Source organism: Halichoeres trimaculatus, unplaced genomic scaffold, assembly GCF_033239565.1.
Source record: "Halichoeres trimaculatus isolate MK-OKI-2021-1 unplaced genomic scaffold, fHalTri1.1 fHalTri1_scaffold_19, whole genome shotgun sequence".
NCBI classification, from domain to species: Eukaryota; Metazoa; Chordata; class Actinopteri; order Labriformes; family Labridae; genus Halichoeres; species Halichoeres trimaculatus.
Genome location: NW_027437197.1, coordinates 26485823 through 26506887, shown reverse-complemented (window position 1 = coordinate 26506887; position 21065 = coordinate 26485823). Strand labels below are relative to the sequence as shown.

At 41.1% G+C, this 21065-nt stretch overlaps 1 protein-coding gene across 12 annotated transcripts in view; it reads left to right on the top strand.

Moving 5' to 3' along the window:
* stxbp5l (syntaxin binding protein 5L) overlaps positions 1–21065 on the top strand; it is a 127055-nt gene that overhangs the window by 66894 nt on the left and 39096 nt on the right. For all 12 annotated transcript variants that reach the window (XM_074694680.1, XM_074694677.1, XM_074694679.1 and 9 more), the window contains exons 6-18: positions 3530–3593; positions 7830–7913; positions 10559–10682; positions 11494–11569; positions 11981–12135; positions 12620–12692; positions 13789–13936; positions 14328–14395; positions 15243–15283; positions 15385–15599; positions 16481–16656; positions 16858–16983; positions 19261–19412. In XM_074694680.1, coding sequence (XP_074550781.1) covers positions 3530–3593; positions 7830–7913; positions 10559–10682; positions 11494–11569; positions 11981–12135; positions 12620–12692; positions 13789–13936; positions 14328–14395; positions 15243–15283; positions 15385–15599; positions 16481–16656; positions 16858–16983; positions 19261–19412 — 1502 coding nt within the window. The remainder of the gene's footprint in view (positions 1–3529; positions 3594–7829; positions 7914–10558; positions 10683–11493; positions 11570–11980; positions 12136–12619; positions 12693–13788; positions 13937–14327; positions 14396–15242; positions 15284–15384; positions 15600–16480; positions 16657–16857; positions 16984–19260; positions 19413–21065) is intronic.

Sequence of the window (21065 nt, the reverse complement as noted above, 5' to 3'; positions counted from 1 at the left end):
CTGCTCTGATCAGCTGCTTTGAATCCACAGAGTGGCGTGTTCTTCGGGGCCCTCACAGTGAGGACATAGAGGGGCTGACACACTGTCTGACAAACTATCTCAACTTCTGCACAGAGGTAGTTGCCCTCGCTGGGACTGTTTGCTGCTATCCTTACAACAAGACATGGGTGATGCGAGGAGTGAAAACTGTCCTCAACAAGACAAAGGCTGCCTTCAGGAGCAAAAACGAGGAGGCAATCAAGACAGCTCAGAGCGAGCTAAAACTGTGCCATAAGGAGGCAAAGGAGAGCTACAGGAGGAAGTTGGAGCATAAACTGGAGCAGAAAAACATGAAAGAGGTCTGGGATGGTGTGAAAACCATCATAGGACACAAATCCAGGAAAAGTGCAGAGGGAAGGGGGGTAGTGGAGCTTAAATCTTTTTTCAACAGGTTTGACCTGCCCCACCAACAACCCCAACACCATGGCACCCTCCTGTCCTCCACCACGTGCGACGTCCCCTCCTCTTCATCATTGCTGACTCCTCCCATTCCACCCCCTACCTGCCTTTCTTCAGACATTCTGGCAGCTCCTGTGTCATCCCTGCCCCCTCTGCCTCCCCTGCATTACTGCAGATCGGGTCAGAGGAGAACTAAGGAAGCTCCATCCCAGGACAGCACCTGGTCCAGATGGCGTGTGCCCACGGCTCCTGAGGACCTGTGCAGCTGAATTGGGGGAGCCATTGCAATCAGTCTTCAACCTCAGCCTACAGCTAGGGAGAGTGCCTTTTCTCTGGAAAACATCCCACATTGTCCCGGTTCCAAAAGAATCAACCCAGCGAGATGAATAACCTCCGATCAGTAGCACTCACATCACATCTGATGAAGACTCTGAAGCCGCTACTGCTCAGACACCCCAGGCCTTATGTTGAGCATGCTCCGGATCCCCTGCAGTTTGCCTACCGCATGGAGGTCGGTGTGGAGGATGCCATCCTCTACCTTTTCCATCGGGTCCACTCGCATCTGGATAACAGGGGAGGCACAGTCAGAACTCTGTTTCTGGTCTACTCAAATACCTTTAAGACAATCCAGCCCTACATGTTACAGGACAAACTGTTAAGGATGCAGGTGGATCCCCAGTCGGTGTCTTGAGCCGCGTTTCCACCGAGCAGTCCGGTTCCGTTCAGTACGGTTTGGCACGGTTTGGTACAGTTAAACCTGAACCCGTTAGCATTTCCACAGCAAACTGTGCCCTCTTGTGATAGGCAGCGTGTAAGCTGGATGCCGGAAGCCACAGCTGGTAAACAATAGTGTGACACTGTAGCAGTGTGACACAGTTTACCCCGCTAATAAATCCAACAAAGAAGAAAAACAGGATACAGTAAACAAAGAGCACAGATGGAAGACATGCAGCATTTGGTCCTCTCTGTGATTGGCATGTAGCTCTTTGATACAAAACACAATCAAGCTTTGTTTCAGAGACGTCTGTGTGCCATCAGGAGAAATGCAGTCAGGGTCAATGACGATTCTTTTGACCAATCAACAGTCTGCAGTGTGTTGCTCCACCTTCCGAGAGTGGATCGGTTCAGTCTGGCACGCATACGAAAGGGTCCCAAAAAGTGGGACGGCTAGTCTTGGTTATTTGGGGATCTGTCCCGGGATGAGTCAGTGGAAACGCCACAAAATGCGCGCCGTACCAAGACAAACCGAACCGGTCTGCTTGGTGGAAACGCAGCTTTGGATCTCCAGCTACCTTGCAGACAGACCCCAGCATGTATGGATGAGGAAAGTCACGTCTGACATTTTGCTCAGCAGCACAGGGGCAGCTCAGGGGACTGTGCTGGCCCCTCTCCTGTTCACTCTGTACACCTCAGACTTCAGCTAAAGCTCTGATTCCTGTCACATCCAGAAGCTTGCGGATGACACAACGTTAGCTGGATGCATCAGGGGTGACCAAGAGGAAGAGTGTCGAAGTCAGGTGAGGGACTCCGTCGCATGGAGCCACACTAACCGCCTGCAGCTCAACACCTCGAAAACCAATGAGCTGTTGATAGATAGGACTTTATGAAGTCCAGACCCCGCCCTCAAGCACTGACCCTCAGGGGATCTAATGTGGAGATTGTAGGAACCCACAAGTACCTTGGTGTTTGGCTGGATGATAAGCTGGACTGGGCAAACAACACTCACCACCTTTATAGGAAGGGCCAAAGCAGGATGTATTTTCTGAGGAGGCTGCGCTCCTTTAACATTTGCAGGAAACTCCTGTGGATGTTTTACCAGTCTGTGGTTGCCACTTTCCTGTTTTACTCAGTGGTGTGCTGGGGAGGGAGCACAGCAAAGAGGGACTCCTCCAGACTGGACAAGCTGATCAGGCGGGCTGGCTCCGTGGATGGCATGAAGCTAGACTGCCTAGTGACGGTAGAAGAGAACTTTGGACAAACTGTTGGTTATTCTGGATATCACCAGCCACCCACTGCACACTGTCATCAGCAACCAGAGTTGCCTGTTCAGTGACAGGATGCTCCTCCCCAGATATCTATCTATCTATCTATCTATCTATCTATCTATCTATCTATCTATCTATCTATCTATCTATCTATCTATCTATCTATCTATCTATCTATCTATCTATCTATCTATCTATCTATCTATCTATCTATCTATCTATCTATCTATATCTCTTCCACTCACTAATCAACACACAAAGTCACTTGTGCACTGTGCGCTTTGTGATTGGCTGATGTAACCGTGCCTACTGCCTGCCAAGAAACATCCCAACACAACCAAAACATCAACATAAAGACATAAAGACAGAGGAGGGGGTTGAGGCAGACACAGACACTGACAAACAAGTATAGAGGCTCAGAGGAGACGATTGAGCGGTATTATTCCTGTTCTAATGTACTCTGTCAAAGTAAGTCTAGGTGACTTTACAGTCTACCTGTACCCACCACTGGAAAACTATCTGTTTACCTGCTTTCTCTTAAGCATTCCTTTTCAGCCTTTGTGCTGAAACTGGCCTGGCCTTTCCAACTGAAAGGAAATCCTGATCAGAAGTCAGCCAACAACCGTTCTCTGCTAGTGTCTTTCTCCAAACTGCTACATCTCACTTTAACAAAAGATCATGGCCTTCTACACACAAACGCAGGCCCTTTTCTTTCAGTATGAGCGTTCTCTTTCCAACCTTCAATAACTTAGCTTTTCAAATTACACTCAGCTTATTTTTTCAATGCCTTTAAGCTGAAAGCAATTTGTGCCCATCATGCATCCAGGTTCACAGTGTTCACCTTTTGCCTACACTATTTTCCAATGGAACAGAGCAAAATGTCTCTGTTTCTGTGGGTAACTCTTATACAGTACTGTACTGTGGATGTCACAAATGGACATTTACCAGGCGTCAGAAAAAGACATCATTGGAGGAACAATCTGCACCTTTCAGAGACCCTGTCACTTCTGTTCGTTCCCTGGATGTATTGCAGTCTACACAAACTGATTTATTTTCTTGTTATCACAGCCATTTTCTCTCTTCTTTCTTCTTTTTCTCTTCTGCAGATCAACGAAAACACATCCAGGACCTGTTGTTCATTTGAGTGACAGCCCAAAGGATGAAGGCAAGGTGAGTAAGCAATCAAGTGAGCCATTACAAATATCTTATAGTTCGTAATAAGCTCTTGTGTCAATGTAAAATCAACCCACAGAGCCCCTGACATTATACATCTCTCACTCTTTCTGTCTTTCTGTCTTCATTCTTTCTCTGTCAACCCCCCATCCTTTTACTTGCAGTTTAAATGATCATGTAAGCCTCATGGTCAATCCCAATTTTCACTCTTACCCTTTTCCTTTGTCTTACCCCTTGGCCCTCTGTTTAAGGGTGAAATTTGTCATACCCCTTGGTTTGAAGTGAGGTCCCTGTTTGTATTTTTTTAACGGCTGTGTAGGCCGGCCCCTTGATCTTACAGAGAATTGGGACGTCACTTCACTAGACATGCACACGCAAAACCAGGAGCTATGGGGTAGAATTAGAATTGGCCCTTAGCCTGGCTTTTTTTTAAGGCCTAAACAAAGGAAATGATCACATCAGTGACCCTTACCATTGTTGCTCTCACACTTTTCTATCTACAGAGAAAAATATCTAGATATTGAGAGGAAAAGAGTTTGAAGTACTTAATGTCTGTTAAGGAGAGTTGCATGCCTGGGTAACACTTTACAATAAGGGTACCTTAATTAACGTTGGTTAAGGCATTACTAAGCATTAGTTCTTAGTTCATTACGCGTTATTATGTGTTACCTAAAATTAATTAAAATATTAAGTATTGTTAAGCAGTTATTTGATGTCAACTGTTGAGAGATAATTAATACATTATTTAACATTAATAAAAGTTACATTACATATTTAGTTATCCTTTAATATCAGTAAGCTAACACAAACCTCAGTAAATGTATAGGAGTGCCTTATAAACATTACTTAACCATGGTTAACCTTTAATGAAAGCTTTTGGACCCTTACTGTAAAGTGTAAGACATGTATCCCTTGGGTAACAACCAAGCAGCAGCCTCTGGTCTAAGAATATAAGACAATGCTGAAGTTCTAAAATCTGCTTTTTCTCGAGTGCCCACTTGGGGCTGGATCTGGAATTACCGAAAGTCACATACACACCAAGCCAAAAAAAGCAGTTTTCAACTAATATGGCTGCTATAGCCCATGTGCTTCATTTTCCGTTTCAGAAACAGACGGGTGACGTTGGGGAGACTACGTCCATGTTTCATACAGTCTATGGCAACAATCATGCTAGTTACACTTATTAACTACATCCTATTTAGCATTGAAAAAGTTTTAGTTAAGTATTAGTTAAGTATTGACACTTAACTCATCTCTTGTAAAGCATGAGATACAAAATAAGTTATTAATGAGGTTTAAGACCAGCAGCACCTTAAGAATCAGAATCAGAATCAGAATGAGCTTTATTCGCTATGTATTTCCAGAATACAAGGAATTTTACTTCGGTTAAAGCTGCACTCTCTTTGTACAGTAGTATAATAATTACAATATTAAAATAAACAACTTTGAAAGGAGTAGACACAGAATTCAGATATTTATTCAACAGAATAAAGTAAAAATTAAAACACAAGCTCAAATTGAATTTTTTATTTCTTGTATCAATTACAAAGGAGGTAACATTCTGTGTAAAAAACATGTTAAACAAAACAACTATTGATTAAAACTCAAAATTACTCTGCAATCAAATAAAAAACCCTCAAATGTAATGTCCCACAGAGCTAGTGGAAAACCCAAATGCAATACTAATAGTCATTTTGAATCAAAAGGTGTTTTGTTTAACATGGATTTGTACACAGAATGTAACCTCTGTTGTAAGAAGTACAAGAAATTAAACATTCAATTGGAGTTTGTGTTGTGTCTTTCTTTATCCTGTTGAACAGGTATCTGAATTCTGCGTCTTCAAGTGCTGCTGGTCTAAAATTGTATGAATTGATGCTTTTATAACTCATGCTTTACAGGGGATGAGTTAAGCACTAAAAATTAACTAATGCTTTACTAATGCTTAATTAATGCTAAACAGGATGTTGTTCATGAAGGAATAATCAGCGTGGTTGTTACCTAAGGGATACATGTCTTAAACTTTACAGTAAGGGTCCAATAATGTTAATCCCCTTTTTTTAAAACAATTTATTCAACATTGCACTCACAGTTCACCAGATGAGGTCTGTGGCACAGACACCCAATCCCGTCGTTGGTTGTTGTAGCAACAAGTCCAGTTGGGTCAAGCTTTCAGCTCGTGAGAGCTTCCTACAAGGCTTCAGCTGTAGGCTCTCAGGTGTGATCTTGGGTAAACACAGTTTTGGAGAAAGGCACATTTAATCTGAGCCTCTCTGAAATTTTCGTTACTGTAACATACGGCTCACTTCTCTGGCTTGGTCACAAACTGCTGGTGAGGTGAGACAGAGGCTGTCTCTGACTTCACTACAGATATTTGGTAGCACTTGAGTATCACAACAGTTATTATTTTGGCAGGTATCTAGTTCTGTTTATTTCCCCCTTTTTTTTTTTTTTAAGATAAATAGGATATATTTTTTGTGTTGCTTATTACAGGTCTTTCTTTTTATTTGCCACCTTCACTAACCTTTCAGTGTTTCATGATTTTTTGTTTGTTTGTTTGTTTTTTTATTTGTTTGTTTCAGCTGCTGTTTGAATTTTCCAATATAAAACATTCCTACTATGTAAACCTGTAACAAATAAAGAACATCCAAAGCAACAATAAAAAAATGTTGTAAGGATGTTCTTTAGGCATCAATTAAAGACATTTTTTATGAAAAGTACCCGCAAGGTTGACCAAAGTGCTGTACATACAAAAAGCCGTCAAAATAACAAGATACATAACTAAGATACATAAAAACACTGAACTGACCTTCACCAACCTTTCAGTGTTTCATGATTTTTTGTTTGTTTGTTTTTTTATTTGTTTGTTTTAGCTGCTGTTTGTTTAAGGTTTTCGACTCCACAAACCCTCTTCCCTCTGATTGGCTTCCAGCTGGGATGGAACATTCCTACAACTTTGCCAAACATTCCTTAAAAGTTCTTTTTGTGGTTTCAAGAAAATGTTTCAGTGCAATGCAATGCAATGCAATGCAATGCAAAAAAATAAAAAATAAAAAAACATTTTAAGAATGTTTATCATCTGTTATAATGTGCCCATTATTTTAACTGTAAACAAGGGAAAAACATTTTGAGTTCTTCCTTCATTTACAAATAACATAAATGTTTTGGGGACATTTTTTTAAGAAACATATCATAGAATTTTCCAATATAAAACATTCCTACTATGTAAACCTGTAACAAATAAAGAACATCCAAAGCAACAATAAAAAAATGTTGTAAGGATGTTTTTTATGCATCAATTAAAGACATTTTTTATGAAAAGTACCCGCAAGGTTGACCAAAGTGCTGTACGTACAAAAAGCCGTCAAAATAACAAGATACATAACTAAGATACATAAAAACACTGAACTGAAGCAAATATGGAAATAAATGAAATCAAATAAATAAGAATTAAATAAAAGATATGCCAGATGACCGTTCAAGCTGTGATTAAAAGCCAGGGAGAACAAGTGAGTTTTAAGAGAAGATTTAAAAACCTCAATTGACCCCACAGACCGGATATGTATAGGCAGGTTGTTCTACAATTGATTAGATCTTTAGAAGATGACCTCATCATTTCAGCAAAGATCGTGAACATCTTGTGCATCGATCCCAGCCCCTGCAGTGACAGTCAAGGTCTCCAGGTAGCTTTAATGTCAATTCAATATGTGTAACACATACATAGGATTGGAAATACTCTGTATGTGTCACACATATTACAGAACTGACATTAAAGCTACCTTAAAGACCTTGAATGTGACTGTAGGAGCTGGGATCAAACCCTCAACCCTTTGATTGGGAGAGGACTCGACCACTGAGCTACAGCTGCCCCACAGCCCGTTATAAGTAACACTGCTGGATGCGCTTACTAAACCTGTGCAAAAGTTCTGACTCCTTCATATTCATGTGTTGTAGAAGTCACTGCATCTGTCTGTTTGCAAGACACTGAGCCCCAGATTGTTCCCTCTGTGGGTTAGTAGTGTGTGGATGTGTGTTCAATAAAACTGATGGTTCCTACAGTAGACCTCTATCATCAGTATGTGAATGTGGTGTGAATGGGTGAAAGTGATCAGAAGAGTAAGGTGCTTTAAGGTAAGGTGCCAGATAGACTAGAAAAGTCTATATGTTACAGGCTTTAACTCTCTTGCTTCTTATCTTTGTGTGTGCTCTCTGTCTCTTTGTTGTTCCTCTACACAGTTACTTATAGGTTTTGAGAGTGGGACTATTGTACAGTGGGACCTACGGGGCAAGAAAGCTGACTTCAGAATCTACTATGATGAGGTAAGCGCCATTTCCACCCCGTTTGAAAAAAACGTGACAATACAGCAAACATGCTCTGAGATTAAACTAATATGATTTAAACAGATCCACCCTTTCATCTGGATTACATGACATCACATGAAGAATATCTGGTTGATGTACTAAAACAGAATAGATACTTTAACCAGCATCCTAAGATCCAGTCAAGATGAGCATATAGGTTAGCTGATGTCAAACTGTCAGCTCTAACATCTCCTGGTCACCTCTTACATTCTTATCTTTTGCCTTGTTCCAACAAAAACTATCCAGTAGCTTGAAAAGCAATCAATGGTAGTAAAGTTTCCATCTTTGAACATTATAAACCTTTTTTTTAATTATCAGCACTGTGCAGTTTTCATTAGAGGCTGAACCCCATGCCTGTACTCCTGACAGTCTATTCCTTCTCTATGAATGAGAAGCAGTAATCAGAGTATCTGGGCACAATTTTAGTCTGACCTGACAACTCTCACAGTGCCATTGCCTCAGACATGCTCACCTTGTTGCAGTAATCCACTACAACAGGTACATTTCTGATCTAAACATGGTTCCATCTCCCTTGAGGAGCGACCTCATGCACATGTTATAATATAATAATAATAATATAATATAATATAATAATAATATAATATAATGTCATAATTTGTTTTTATGTACCTCATTACCAGCGTAGCATAGTATAGCATGACATCTTTGTCTCGCACATCTCCAGGAAATTAAAAACAAGCTACAGTGCTGCTGTACAGCATCCCCAAAAGGTGTGACAGGGGAGCTTTTTCCATGCCTGGCTATAGTTATACTCACAAGAGTTCACTGCTGTGTCAGGGCAGTATTTAAAGGTAGGGTCTGCAGGAGTTTTCGTAACTTGTTAGTTGACACAACATTTGAACTGGGCTCCTCCTGCGTGGCTCCTGCTGCCAGCAGCAGCGCACACTAGCAGCTTCCGACCATGACGACGTGAACACACTCACTAGCCCAGCAACTACATACAGTTCTACAGTTCATTCAGCAGACTCTTTTGTCCAAAGCGACGTACAACACAAGCAAGAATTTAGACAAAAGGAAAACCTCGTTAGTGCAACAACAGTGCTGCATTTATTCAGCTGTAGGTGCTGCCATTAAGTGCAAGATTTTTTTTTCTTATTTTAAAAAAAGTTATCTTTTTTTCCAAGTATTCTTTTAAATAATGTAGAATAATCTAGCCAACAAATCACAATTAATTGCTGCAACAATATACTTCAACCTTCCACAACATTCAGTAATTTGTGCTGAAGATTCACTAAGATCTGGGTCTTAGACCTTCTGACTCATTCTACCCCTGAGGACAAAGAGGAGAAAGGTCAGATTAAGGGCTTAAGTGTGCCCTAAACAGATGAGTTTCAGACATCTCTTGAAAATAGAAAGGGACTCGGACAGACAGATTGTATAGAGTTAGGTCATTCATTCCACCATTTGGGCACAGCAGAGGAGAAGAGTCTGGCTCGAGATTTAGAGCCGTGCTGGGCTGAGAGCATCAGGCGTCTTTCACGAGCAGCATCGTTTCAATGAGAGAGAGACTCAAGAGCTGTGCACCTGACGTGACATGTTAGCACAAGCTAATCACAGGTATCTGACTTGGTTAGCAGAAAGCTAACTCACTGTGCACCTTGCCCTGTGCTGCTCTCCACGTTCCTGAAAGGGAGTGAAAGCTTCCCTCTTGTTTAGGAAAAAGCTTTAGCTGTTTGGCTTTTCATTTGGCTTTGGTTGTGCTTTTCTTCCACTCGCAATCATTATCACGCAAAGTCACCGGCATACTGGGCGCACTGTGACTGGCAGATGTTACCATGTTCTTCTCCACCCAGAAGTGTCCTAACCCAACCAAAACATCAACATCCAGGCAGAGGAGGGGGGTTGAGGCAGACACATACACTGACACACATGTATGGAGGCCTGTAGGGGATGATAAAGCAGGATTATTCACGTTTTTTTTTTTTTTTTTTTTTTTGAGAAAATTCCTGCAGACCCTACCTTTTTGGCTTCTCTATGTCATCTGTAACAACTTTTTATCATTGTCTTTAACTGTTGGGTGAAGGAAAGTCATTTTGAGAATTCAAAGAAGGAATATTAATAACCTGCCTTATCCCCCAAAAAATTCACTGACCCGATGTTTTGTTTTCACTTTTTGGTAATTACAAACACCCTTCTTAACAACATCAAGCAGTCTCAGACTTTTGCGTGTGATAGCACACCTGTGACAACAGAAGGAGAGAACATTTCTTAGCATGCTAAAGATTTGATTATTAGCTAAAGCCAGAATGGAGGTATCAACGTAACCCAAAAGTATGCAATATCAGGAGGTCAGTAACCATATGACTTCATTTTTATTAATTTTTTGTAATTACCCCACATACAAGAACCATACAAATATATTTGGTAATCAGTAATACACTGTTAAACACTGTCAATATACGCAAGGACACAACAAAATCCTTTATGAGCCTTTTTTAGTCAAACATCAAACACAAACCATGTCTTATTCTGTTTTAATGTTTCCTGACTGAAATGAAGAGAATCCTAAAACATATAAAACATTTGTACTCTGAGGAAATGATGTGTTTGTGAAAACCCTTCCCCCTGGCTCATTGTCACAGGCAATCCATTCAGTGGGCTGGCATCATGAAGGGAAGCAGTTCATGTGCAGTCACTCAGATGGCAGCCTGACGCTGTGGAACCTCAGAAACACCACCAAGCCATTCCAGGTCACTTTTCCACATGGTGAGCTGCACACCCACAGTTATCTTTTTAAAACACCTTTGTGAAATTAAACTTTTATAATCTCTTGCTGGAAAAAGCAGGGTCCCTGGACTGATCCGTTATTCAGTATGGAGGCAAAGAACAAAGGTTGAGCAAACACCTCTGATATTTGTTGTGAAATTAACAAACACCCGACAGTGTTAAATCGACAAGTAGAAATGCAGATGTGTGTGTTTGTGAAAATAAAAACTATTTCTGACTTTTCTAAAAAAAACAACTTTTTCTATCCACTTCACTTTCTACAATAATGTGACCACGAGCACAATATTTTTGCGTCTTTATATTTGTTTGTGATATTGTAACTGTTACAGCCCAGCTCATGAGGGGGAAAGGAGGAAACATAAAAGCCTCAGTTGTTGGATGTAATGAAAATAGAATGTGTACAGTTAAATGGAATTTGAGACGAACAAACAGTAAAAGAACGGAGAGTGCTCCTAAAAGAACATATATGGATGACAAAGAGACTCTGACTAGAGTGGTAAACACTTTTTTACAAATGAACTCAAACAAAGCCTAAATATCTATTGTAAAACTCACATCTTCTTTACTCATAAACTACACTTTAAATGGTGTATCTGGGTGTGTGTCCCTTTAACAATTAGCAAGCCCATCTGTCAGATAGGGACATCATCAGTACATATGGTACCGATACATCTCCTTATGGAGGCGGGGACAGTGTCTTAGTATGAAAGAGAACAAGGAGCAAGTATTGTTAGTGACTGTTGTTTTGTCTTGAAAGTTGCACCATCTGTTTCTTCTGTCCTCTTTTCAGGAAAGGTACAAAAGGATGGGAGAAAAGAATCATGTAAACCCATTCTAAAAGTGGAGTACAAGACAACAAGGACCAGGTGCGTCTTCCCGGTGATTACTGAGCTCCATGTGTGGGTGGTGGATTATTCTTGTTTATGTTAACTACTATTTTTATATACAGGAAGATTGATTTCTGTCACCTGTTCATCACAATGAGCAAAATCCTGCTGCTGCTGACTGATTGACAAATTATACTGTCGCCTATAAATCATTGAAGAACTCATTGTGTGTGCGTATATATATATATATATATATATATATATATATATATATATATATATATATATATATATATATATATATATATATATATATATAAAGAAAGAGAGAGAGATATGTTGTGAAATTTTTTCTTAATGTTTTTTTTTTTCTCTTTTTACTTATTTCATGGCTAATCAGTTTCAGCTCCTTACCAAATCTTTCTAAAGTCATGTTTATGTCCATAACAGTGAGCCTTTTGTCATCTTCTCTGGCGGTCTCTCGTATGACAAGGCAGGACGACGGCCAACGTTGACTATCATGCATGGCAAAGCTATCACTGTGCTTGAGATGGACTATCCTATAGTGGAGTTTATGGCGCTGTGTGAAACTCCTTACAATAATGGTGAGTGCAGGCAGAGAGGAGTCAAACTATGATGCTGTCCATGCTCAGGACTGATCTAAGAATTTGGGGTTTTTTTTGTTTTGTGATTAAATTTGACGGAGTCTATCAGACTGTTCTCTTTTCCTGTGTTGGATGAGAAACTATTTTTTACACTAAGGAAATAAAACGATTTCTACCACCTTCAGGTAAAGCAGTCTGTAGAAAACTTCCTAACTCACAGAATTAAGGGTTTCACCTCTACACAGAAGAAAGTTTCAAGCCTGAGACTTTTAGTAGCTGTTGACTGAGCCTAATTCACTTAAAGTAATAATACAAAATTATCAAATGCACATTTAAAAACAAGAACATTTAAACCTCTGTTTAAAAGGTGCTGACAGCAATGAACCTGCTCATATTTCTTTAAAACAATGGATTTAAACACCTGTTTGTTAAAAACGAAAGTATAACAAGAGCATCAAATGAGTTTTGTTTTTCTATTTCACAGAGGTCCAGGAGCCTTACGCAGTGGTGGTACTTCTGGAGAAAGACTTGATAGTGGTGGATCTGACACAGAGCAGGTAGGTTTCTTACATACCTAATTACACATTGAACTATGTACCTGAAAAGAACTGATCTGATCCTGAATAAGTGAGGTCAGATAATGGTGGCAAAGGGCAGAACCATTGGACGGATCTATTTGACTCAGTTCCATGCTCCTCTCTTTACATGAGCTGTGTGTGTGTGTGTGTGTGTGTGTGTGTGTGTGTGTGTGTGTGTGTGTGTGTGTGTGTGTGTGTGTGCATGCGTGCGTGCGTGCGTGCGTGCGTGTGTGTGTGTGTGTCTAGGGGGTCCCAGAACCCCCTAGACCTCCCGTATTTCGCACAATGGTTCCAAGTAATTACTTTTACCTATATCCCAGTAAAACTAAGAAAACAAATGTTGACTTAGCGTTGATTAAATTTATAGATTTAAAAAGTTTATTCAGACGAGCACATGGTTACCTTAAGTACTTCCTTGGCTCCATAAACTTGTTCACCCCCTTCCAGATGAAATCATAACCTCTGACTAATTCACAGGAAAGCTGAAACAGCGGGATCTTTCTGTCAGCAGTTTTGTTGGCAGAAGTAGAAAAAAGTCCTCTTCTCTGTCACTTTGTTTCCTGTCTGTTCTTCCCATCAGTCCTGTGATACAGCACTGTTTCAGTGTGTGAAAGCTTGTGGTCTCTTTAACTCTGCTTCCTGTGTATTTGATCAATCTAAAGCCTGCTGCTCTCTCAATGGATGAAGTCATATTTAAAACTTTATTTGTGTTTTGTACTGATGTAGTCAGTAGTTTGTGTTTTTCTCAGATTGTATTTAGAAAGATGTCACCAGTGGTGCCATATCCTCCCACGGATTGATTTAATGTGTGTGATGATCAGGTTGGCCTTATGGTTTAGTTTGTCACTATTTTGCTGTTGAGAGTTAAAAAAAAAAAAAAAAAAAAAACATAGCCAAGGGTTTTAACCATCAGAACCAATTATTTAACACGTGTGGTGAGTGAGAAAGACAGGTAATAATTCACCATAGCAACCTGATTATGCTCACTATTCTTTTGAGATTGTTCTCTCAGCCTCTGTGGCTGAATTCATTCCCAGAAATTAGAAATGTACAATGGTCTTTTTTTTTTTTCCAGCTTTCCTGTTTTTGAGAACCCTTACCCCATGGACATCCATGAATCTCCAGTTACCTGCACGGCCTATTTTGCAGATTGTCCACCCGACATTATCCCTGCCCTTTACTCTATAGGAGCTAAACACAAGAAGACGGGCTACAGCCAAAAGGTAGGAAAGAAAAATAATGAATAATAAAAAAAATATTTATTTATAGCCGCCACTTTGTTTTTTTGAACAAATATAAAAAGTTTGAGCTCAGTGCAACAAGCAAAGAGAATTTGGAGGTGCTCAAATGTAAATAACTCATTTACAGTCCCTCTTAGTAACAAACAGTTGTAGTGTATGCACTGTGTTTAGCATCACTCTTTTAGATGAGTGTCTGTGAAGAACTTGCAGCACATCACACTGAAAACACTCAGCTGTGAGTTGTTTGAAATCAGTTTAATCAGGAGAACAGAGACAGGTTCAAGTTGAAAACAAAATTTAAAAAGAATTCAAAAAGTAAAGAAGTCAAATTGGTTCAGGAAAAAAATCAACCGTCTACCTGTAACCTTATCAGGAGTGGCCAATCACTGGTGGAACATGGACATTAGGCTCCCACGCCTACCCAGAGATCATCATTACAGGGTAATTACAGCTTGTACACTTTATCTCCCCTTAATTTTCCTCTTTCATTAAAGGGACAGTTCAGCATCCGTGGGCATTGAGTCACAGCTCAAACATTTACACCACTGAGTATTTCCGACTCTGTCTTGATGTCCAGTGTCCGTGGATGTTTCCTCTGTATTCCTTTCAGTCGCCATCTGTAGCGGCTCTTCTTCTGTGTACTCCGGTTCATGCAGGTATCCTTTTGGTTCCAAAGTGAATGGAACTTCATTGTCGCTGTCATAGTCACTCATTTTGAATTTCCTACGCTGCCTCACAATCCTTAGAGTACAAACAAAAGAATTACAATACTTGATCAAACTTACACGAGGCTACAACCGGCGCCGAAGCGTAGCTTGTTTACATTCCCTACAGCTGAAAGAAGGAGGGGGGACGGAGTGCACTAGCGCTGCGCGGAAGGATACATGACCAGTTAGTTAGGTCCGGATAAATGTTTATATTTCCGATGACTTAATGCACTTAAAAAAATATTTTATGTATCATACTCTTAAACTGTGGTATTACTTTTTGATTTTAGTTCTTGTAGGCAGAGAAAATAGCCTTTGAATTTGGTACGGTCTCTCCCTGTTAGCGCCTATTTCCTCGTAACCATCGATTACAGTTTGTGTCTTACTGAGGGAGAGGAGACACCTTTCTACTGTATCTAATGTCCTTAGTGGTCACATAGAGCTCATAGAACCCCACTTCAAAAAAAACTGAACTGTCCCTTTAAGTTGGAAAATGAGCATAGTCCACTATTCTCCCAAAGTGGGGGGACAGTGGCCCCAGTGTCGTTTATAAATAAAGACTATCATTTCTCTGTGTTCAGACATGCTGATGGAACAATAAAGTTCTGGGATGCATCTGCAAGTAGGTCAATCAAACTCGTCTCTCCTTTTAATCACAGTTTATGATACCTTTTTCTCTTTATTTCCAACAATGTCTTGAAAACTGACCACTTGTTTGACCAGTCACACTACAGATGTTGTACAAGCTTAAGACCTCCAAAGTGTTTGAGAAACCAAAGCCAGGTGAGGGCCGGGCAGCAGAGCTGGTGGAAGAGGACCCGTTCGCTGTGCAGATGGTCAGCTGGTGCCCTCAGAGTCGCATGTTCTGTGTGGTCGGTATCTCAGCCCACATCATTCTGTATCACTTCAGCAAATATGAGGCCAACACTCAAACAGTGGTGAGTAGTAACCATCCAGTCCCAAGGGGCATCCTGATGGTTATGGACGAATGCAAATAAAGAGTAGAGCAGAGCAGATGTTATGTAGCTCTCTTTGTGTTTAATGGAAGAGGATATGCTTGAGCCAATGCTTAAACTTTACTCAGAATTGTTTTTCAGTTAATGCATGTCACTTTAAAGGTAGGGTCTGCAGGAATTCTTGTTACTTGTTCGTAAACACAACAACCAAACCGGGACTACGTGAACACATTCACTAACCCAGCAACCACCCGTAGCATCACGTTTCTACATAGGAGAGACTCGAGAGCCGTGCACCTGACTTGGCATGTTAGCACACCTGGTTTCACCTGGTTCTCGCATCGCTTCTCATCCCGTGCTGCTCCCCAAGTTCCCAAAAGCAAATAAAAATCAAACCAAGCTTCACTCTCGTTTAGGAGAAAGCTTTATCTGCTTGGTGTTTCGTTTCACTTTGGTTGTGTTATTCTTCCTCTGTGCTATGTCCGCTATCGTAACTGCTCTGATTAGCTTCCACTTGCAATTATTGACATGCAAAGTCACTTTTGCACTGGGCAAGCTGTGACTGGCTGCTGTAACCACTTCCACTCTCCACCCAGAAACGTTCTGACACAACCAAATCAACATCCAGGCAGAGAAGGGGGTTGAGGCAGACACAGACACTGACACAAATGTATTGAGGCCCAGATGAGACAACTAAGCAGGGTTATTCCTGTTAAAGTTGACATTTTATTTTTTTAGAAAAATCCTGCAGACACTACCTTTAAGAATCTTTGGAGACCAATTAATGTTCCATTTTTTTTATTCATTTTTGATTGTTTCAAACACTTGATTTATCAGTGTTGAATTATCTGTCTGATCCTCAGTTACTGGAGGTTCGCTTACAGTGTGAGTCAGAGGATGTCATCTCTCCGTCAGAGAATGAAAATGATCCCTGCATCTCAGAATCCGGCTCTCACTCACCCCAGCCCTACCCCCGACAGCCAGCTAGCCCCGTCAGCGGGACAACTGAGGGAATCAAACCCAGCATCCCTTGTCTTAAGTAAGATCACCTCACCTTGGTATGTTTGAAAATCATCATCAGAGAATGCAAAACAAATTAAATCAAACTTTCCTGGATGCTTGTGTCAAGTAAACATTACATACTGTGTATCTATGAGCACACTGTGTTACACTGTGGTAACAAAGCACATGATGTTCCATAACTCACATTGTTTTTACTGTTCATTACGTTTTGTTCCAGGGTGAAGGACAAGACAGTCAGGGTCCCTCCTGGCTACCAGGCAGAGCTGGTGATCCAACTGCAGTGGATAGACGGAGAGCCTCCACAACAGATCACCAGCCTGGACATCAACTCAGCCTATGGCCTGTGAGTCTCCACTGCCTGTCTGACAGTATCACTAACTGCCTTGAAAAAAAAAAACACACAATCATGCAATCATACTTGATCTCAGCACTTTGATGAGATCAAACAGGATGTGTGTTGGCTTTGGATGAAATAATAAAAGTCATGGTTGAAGACAAAAACAGCTGGCTGACAATAATTCCTGACAGTTGTCATGAAAAGCCTGCTGCTTTCGCTCATGATTCAAGCCCTTTCACTATTACCAGTTTCTATTATTATTACCAGTTGCTCTGTAATCATTACACCTTTGCACTTTAATATTGATCCTGCTTGGGTATTAGTGTCACAGTGTGTCATTTCATGTTGTGTGACTGAGTGTTGCTGAAGCACAAGAGACCAAAACCAGAGGGAGCTCTACACCTACACATGTGTTTGACCCTGCCTGCACCGCTGGCTCCCATCATGTACCTGTAATGCCGCGGCCACACCAAACGCAAACTTGCGAATTTATTCACGCGAATGGCCTGTAACGCCCGCGTGAACACTCGGGTCTCGCCGCTGGACTATTTTGACAAGCTGAGGGGCGAACGCACGTTAGCGGAGTAGAGAGCCCGTTCATTCAAAGACCAAAAGCCCAAAAGAGCATCTGAAAACAATGAGCTGTGGTTTCAAAAGTACAACAGGAGAGTGTGTGAAAGCTTTGGAGATTACAATCAATGTCTGCTGCCTCTCCCTGGTAATCCACTGGCCCTGCCTGGCTGTTCCCTGCGATCTCATCCTCAACCCCCGAACCTCCGATCCCCTGACCCATGTTCCCGAAGGTCTCCTTGGGAATAATGAAGGGGAGAAGAGAACTTCCATCTTTTCCCTGGCTCTGCCACTACCCCGCTCCTTCCTCCTCTCTATCAGGCTCAAAACTCCGCTGAGGAAAACACAGTCAGACTCAGTGATGACCCGTGCAGGCAGATCCAGCTGGGAACGAATGTTTTCAGAACTTACATTCAAAACCTGTCTCCTCAGAGACTTTCACCCAAGCCTGCTCCTTTTTTTCCGGTCTCTGTAGAGTACACACGTCGTATCGTATAACTCTGGATGATGACACACCGCACAGATTGTTTTCTCCTCATAGACTGTATAAAACATGGACATAGTCTCGCCGACGTCACCCGTCTGTTTCTGAAACGTGAAATGAAGCACATCGGCTATAGCGGCCATATTGGTAGTGGCAAGGGCTTCGCCTACAGCCATAAGGCGCCGACCGTCACGTGACCCTCAGCTGTGCCTCTTATAGGGGGAGCTCGCAATCTTAATATCCTCTGAACGGCCGCGTTAGAATAAAATTCACCCCCCGTACAGTGGGAGCCGGTAGTAAAATTAGCGACTCAGACAGGAGACGTTTTTTTGAACCAGGCTGTAAATAGGTTAATTTCTGCTTTGGAAACGGTTTTTTTTGGCTTGGTGTGTTTGTGACTTCTGCTACTTCTGGAGCCAGCCTCAAGCGAACACTCCAGAAACAGCAGATTTTAGCACTTCTGCATTGTCTCATATTTTGAGACCGGAGGTTGCCACTTGTTTCTCCTCCATCTTCTGGCGAAGTTGAAGCCAGAGCAGGTGGCGGTCCCCCCCCCCCAACGTCATCAAATCAATGACGTAGTGGGGGAATGTCATCCCTGATTGGCGGCTGTTGCACAGCTTTCACGCGAATTTGCGTCAAAAGTTCAATATTTTCAACTCGAGCTAATTCGCGTCTGCCGCCCAAACGCGCAAACACCCCAAACACGCCGCCCGGGGCAATCAGTGTCTAAACGCGTCTTTGCATTGAGTTTGTATGTAATCTTGCCGAAAATTCGCGTTTGGTGTGGCCGTACCATAAAGCTTCTGTCACCAGGATCAAACATGGACTGAAGATGCATTCTTATTTTGACTTTCTTTATTGTGAAAACGATATTTTACAGAATTTGCTGATGATCAAAAAGCCATATGTTGTTATGACTAGGATAAGTAGCTTATCAACTGAGTTTATGCTGAAAAGGCCAAAATCTCTCTATGGCCAAATATAAGAATCATTTGAACTGTCTTTGATGGTGCTACATGCACCAACTTTGACTGACTGAGCTCAACCTACTAAAATAAGTCTGAGGTGAAAAACACTTCATCATCTGAATGTGTTTATCTGTTATGTGTGTGTGTGTGTGTGTGTGTGTGTGTGTGTGTGTGTGTGTGTGTGTGTGTGTGTGTGTGTGTGTGTGTGTGTGTGTGTGTGTGTGTGTGTGTGTGTTTCTGCATGTGCCTTTTGTCCAGTCTGGCGTTTGGGAACTGTAACGGCCTTGCAGTGGTGGACTACTTACAGAAAACTGTCCTGTTGTGTATGTCGACACTGGATCTGTACGGAGCTTCCGACCCCTACCAGCGCCTCACTCGCTCCCCACGCAGGCACAGACAGTCCACCTCAGGTAACACACACACACACACACACACACACATGCACATGCACAATGATCATCTTTTGTCTGTATTCTATTCTATCCTGTAGCTCTGCAGCCTCTATGGTTTTCTATTCATTCACCTTCTCAAAAATCACACACTAGTTGTATCTCAACAGCTGATCTTATTCTTTAAGGTGGTGCAATTATAATCATTTTCCTTGTAAATATCTTGTGCTGCCTGCAAGTCCTTGGTCTAACTGATTCAACTTGATGTAGTAAAAAGTTTTTATGTGATACTGATGTTTTCATTGGTGGATCACGGCTCGATATAACAAGCAGCTACAGATGTAAACTTTAAAAACCAAGGCATGTTGTGTTACTTCCATGATTATTTCATCAAAGTTAAAGGAGTTTGGTGAACACCAAACATGTGTAAGTTTTGTTAATGTTATATTTTTCATATTATTATATTATTATTGCTTTTTTGCAGAAAGTTGAGTCTTTAAGTTTGCAAAGTCTAGAATAGAGGTATTTCTTTCAGCAGAGAACATTTTTCCCTCTCTTCTCCACACTGTCTCTCTGAAACAATAACAGAAAAAAAACATCTGTCAAACACTGTTTGACTGTCACACATCTGCACCATGATATGAAGTGCATGTTAACAGGCTTTGTGTCATTTCACGATTGCATCTTTATGCATGTTGCCATTTGAAATCTCCTTCCTATCAACTCTGGGTCCTGCTTCTGCATACACCTTTAGTCTGAATCCAGAGACATCATTTACTCCCTGCCTACAGTCTCTCAGCAGCTGACTCTGTCCGCAGATGGTCTCAGAGACCTGTTCCCATGATGAAAGCAATGCAGCCCCAAATGAAATCTGATTGTAAAAAGTAGCCTTCTTTCCTTACTTCGCCCTAAACTAACCTCTTGTTTGAGCAGTAGTAGCTCACTTGATGGTTGATTATTTTAAAGTCTTTTAAAAGTTCTTTAAAAAATCTTGAAATCTTTGAAAAATTGCTTCATTTTGATTAGTGGTAGAAATTCCTGAGTCCAATCTGCTTAGTTCTAGAAAAAAAAGCAGAAAATCTTCACAAGACAGGTGGGGGGCTTCAATACATCCCTATGCGTCTGCCCGTAGTTCCTCCCCCGGAATGGCTGACCAATCAGAGGGAAGGAGGTATGTGTTGCGATGAGCTTTAAAGAAACAGTTAAATTAAAGCTGTCATACAGAGGCTGAAATAATCGTTTTCTAAACACGTGAGAAAATTTTTTTTGTTTGATTTTTTTTTTAGCTGTGAATCAAACCATGAAAGGGGTACAGGTGTATCAGAGGTACACCAAAGTATGGTGGCTGAGAAGCGCGAACCAAAATTATAAAGTTTGAAACACTTTGATTAACTTATAACAAATTAACATTCTTACAAACAAAACAAGTTTGCAAATGATACAACATTTTAAAAATTTAAATGGGTTTCACAAAACGGACAAAAAGTAATGAACAAAAACTTTAAAAACTCTGAAAAACTTTATAAATCTTATGTTGCTGTCTTTCCTGACTGACCCTTCAAGTCATCACTTCTGGGTCACATTTGGCGTTTAGTGCATTCCCTTTTTTATCAAAATTCTGACTTTTTAAATTAGTTTTGTCCTTTGTTGATAAACACATCAACAACATGATTT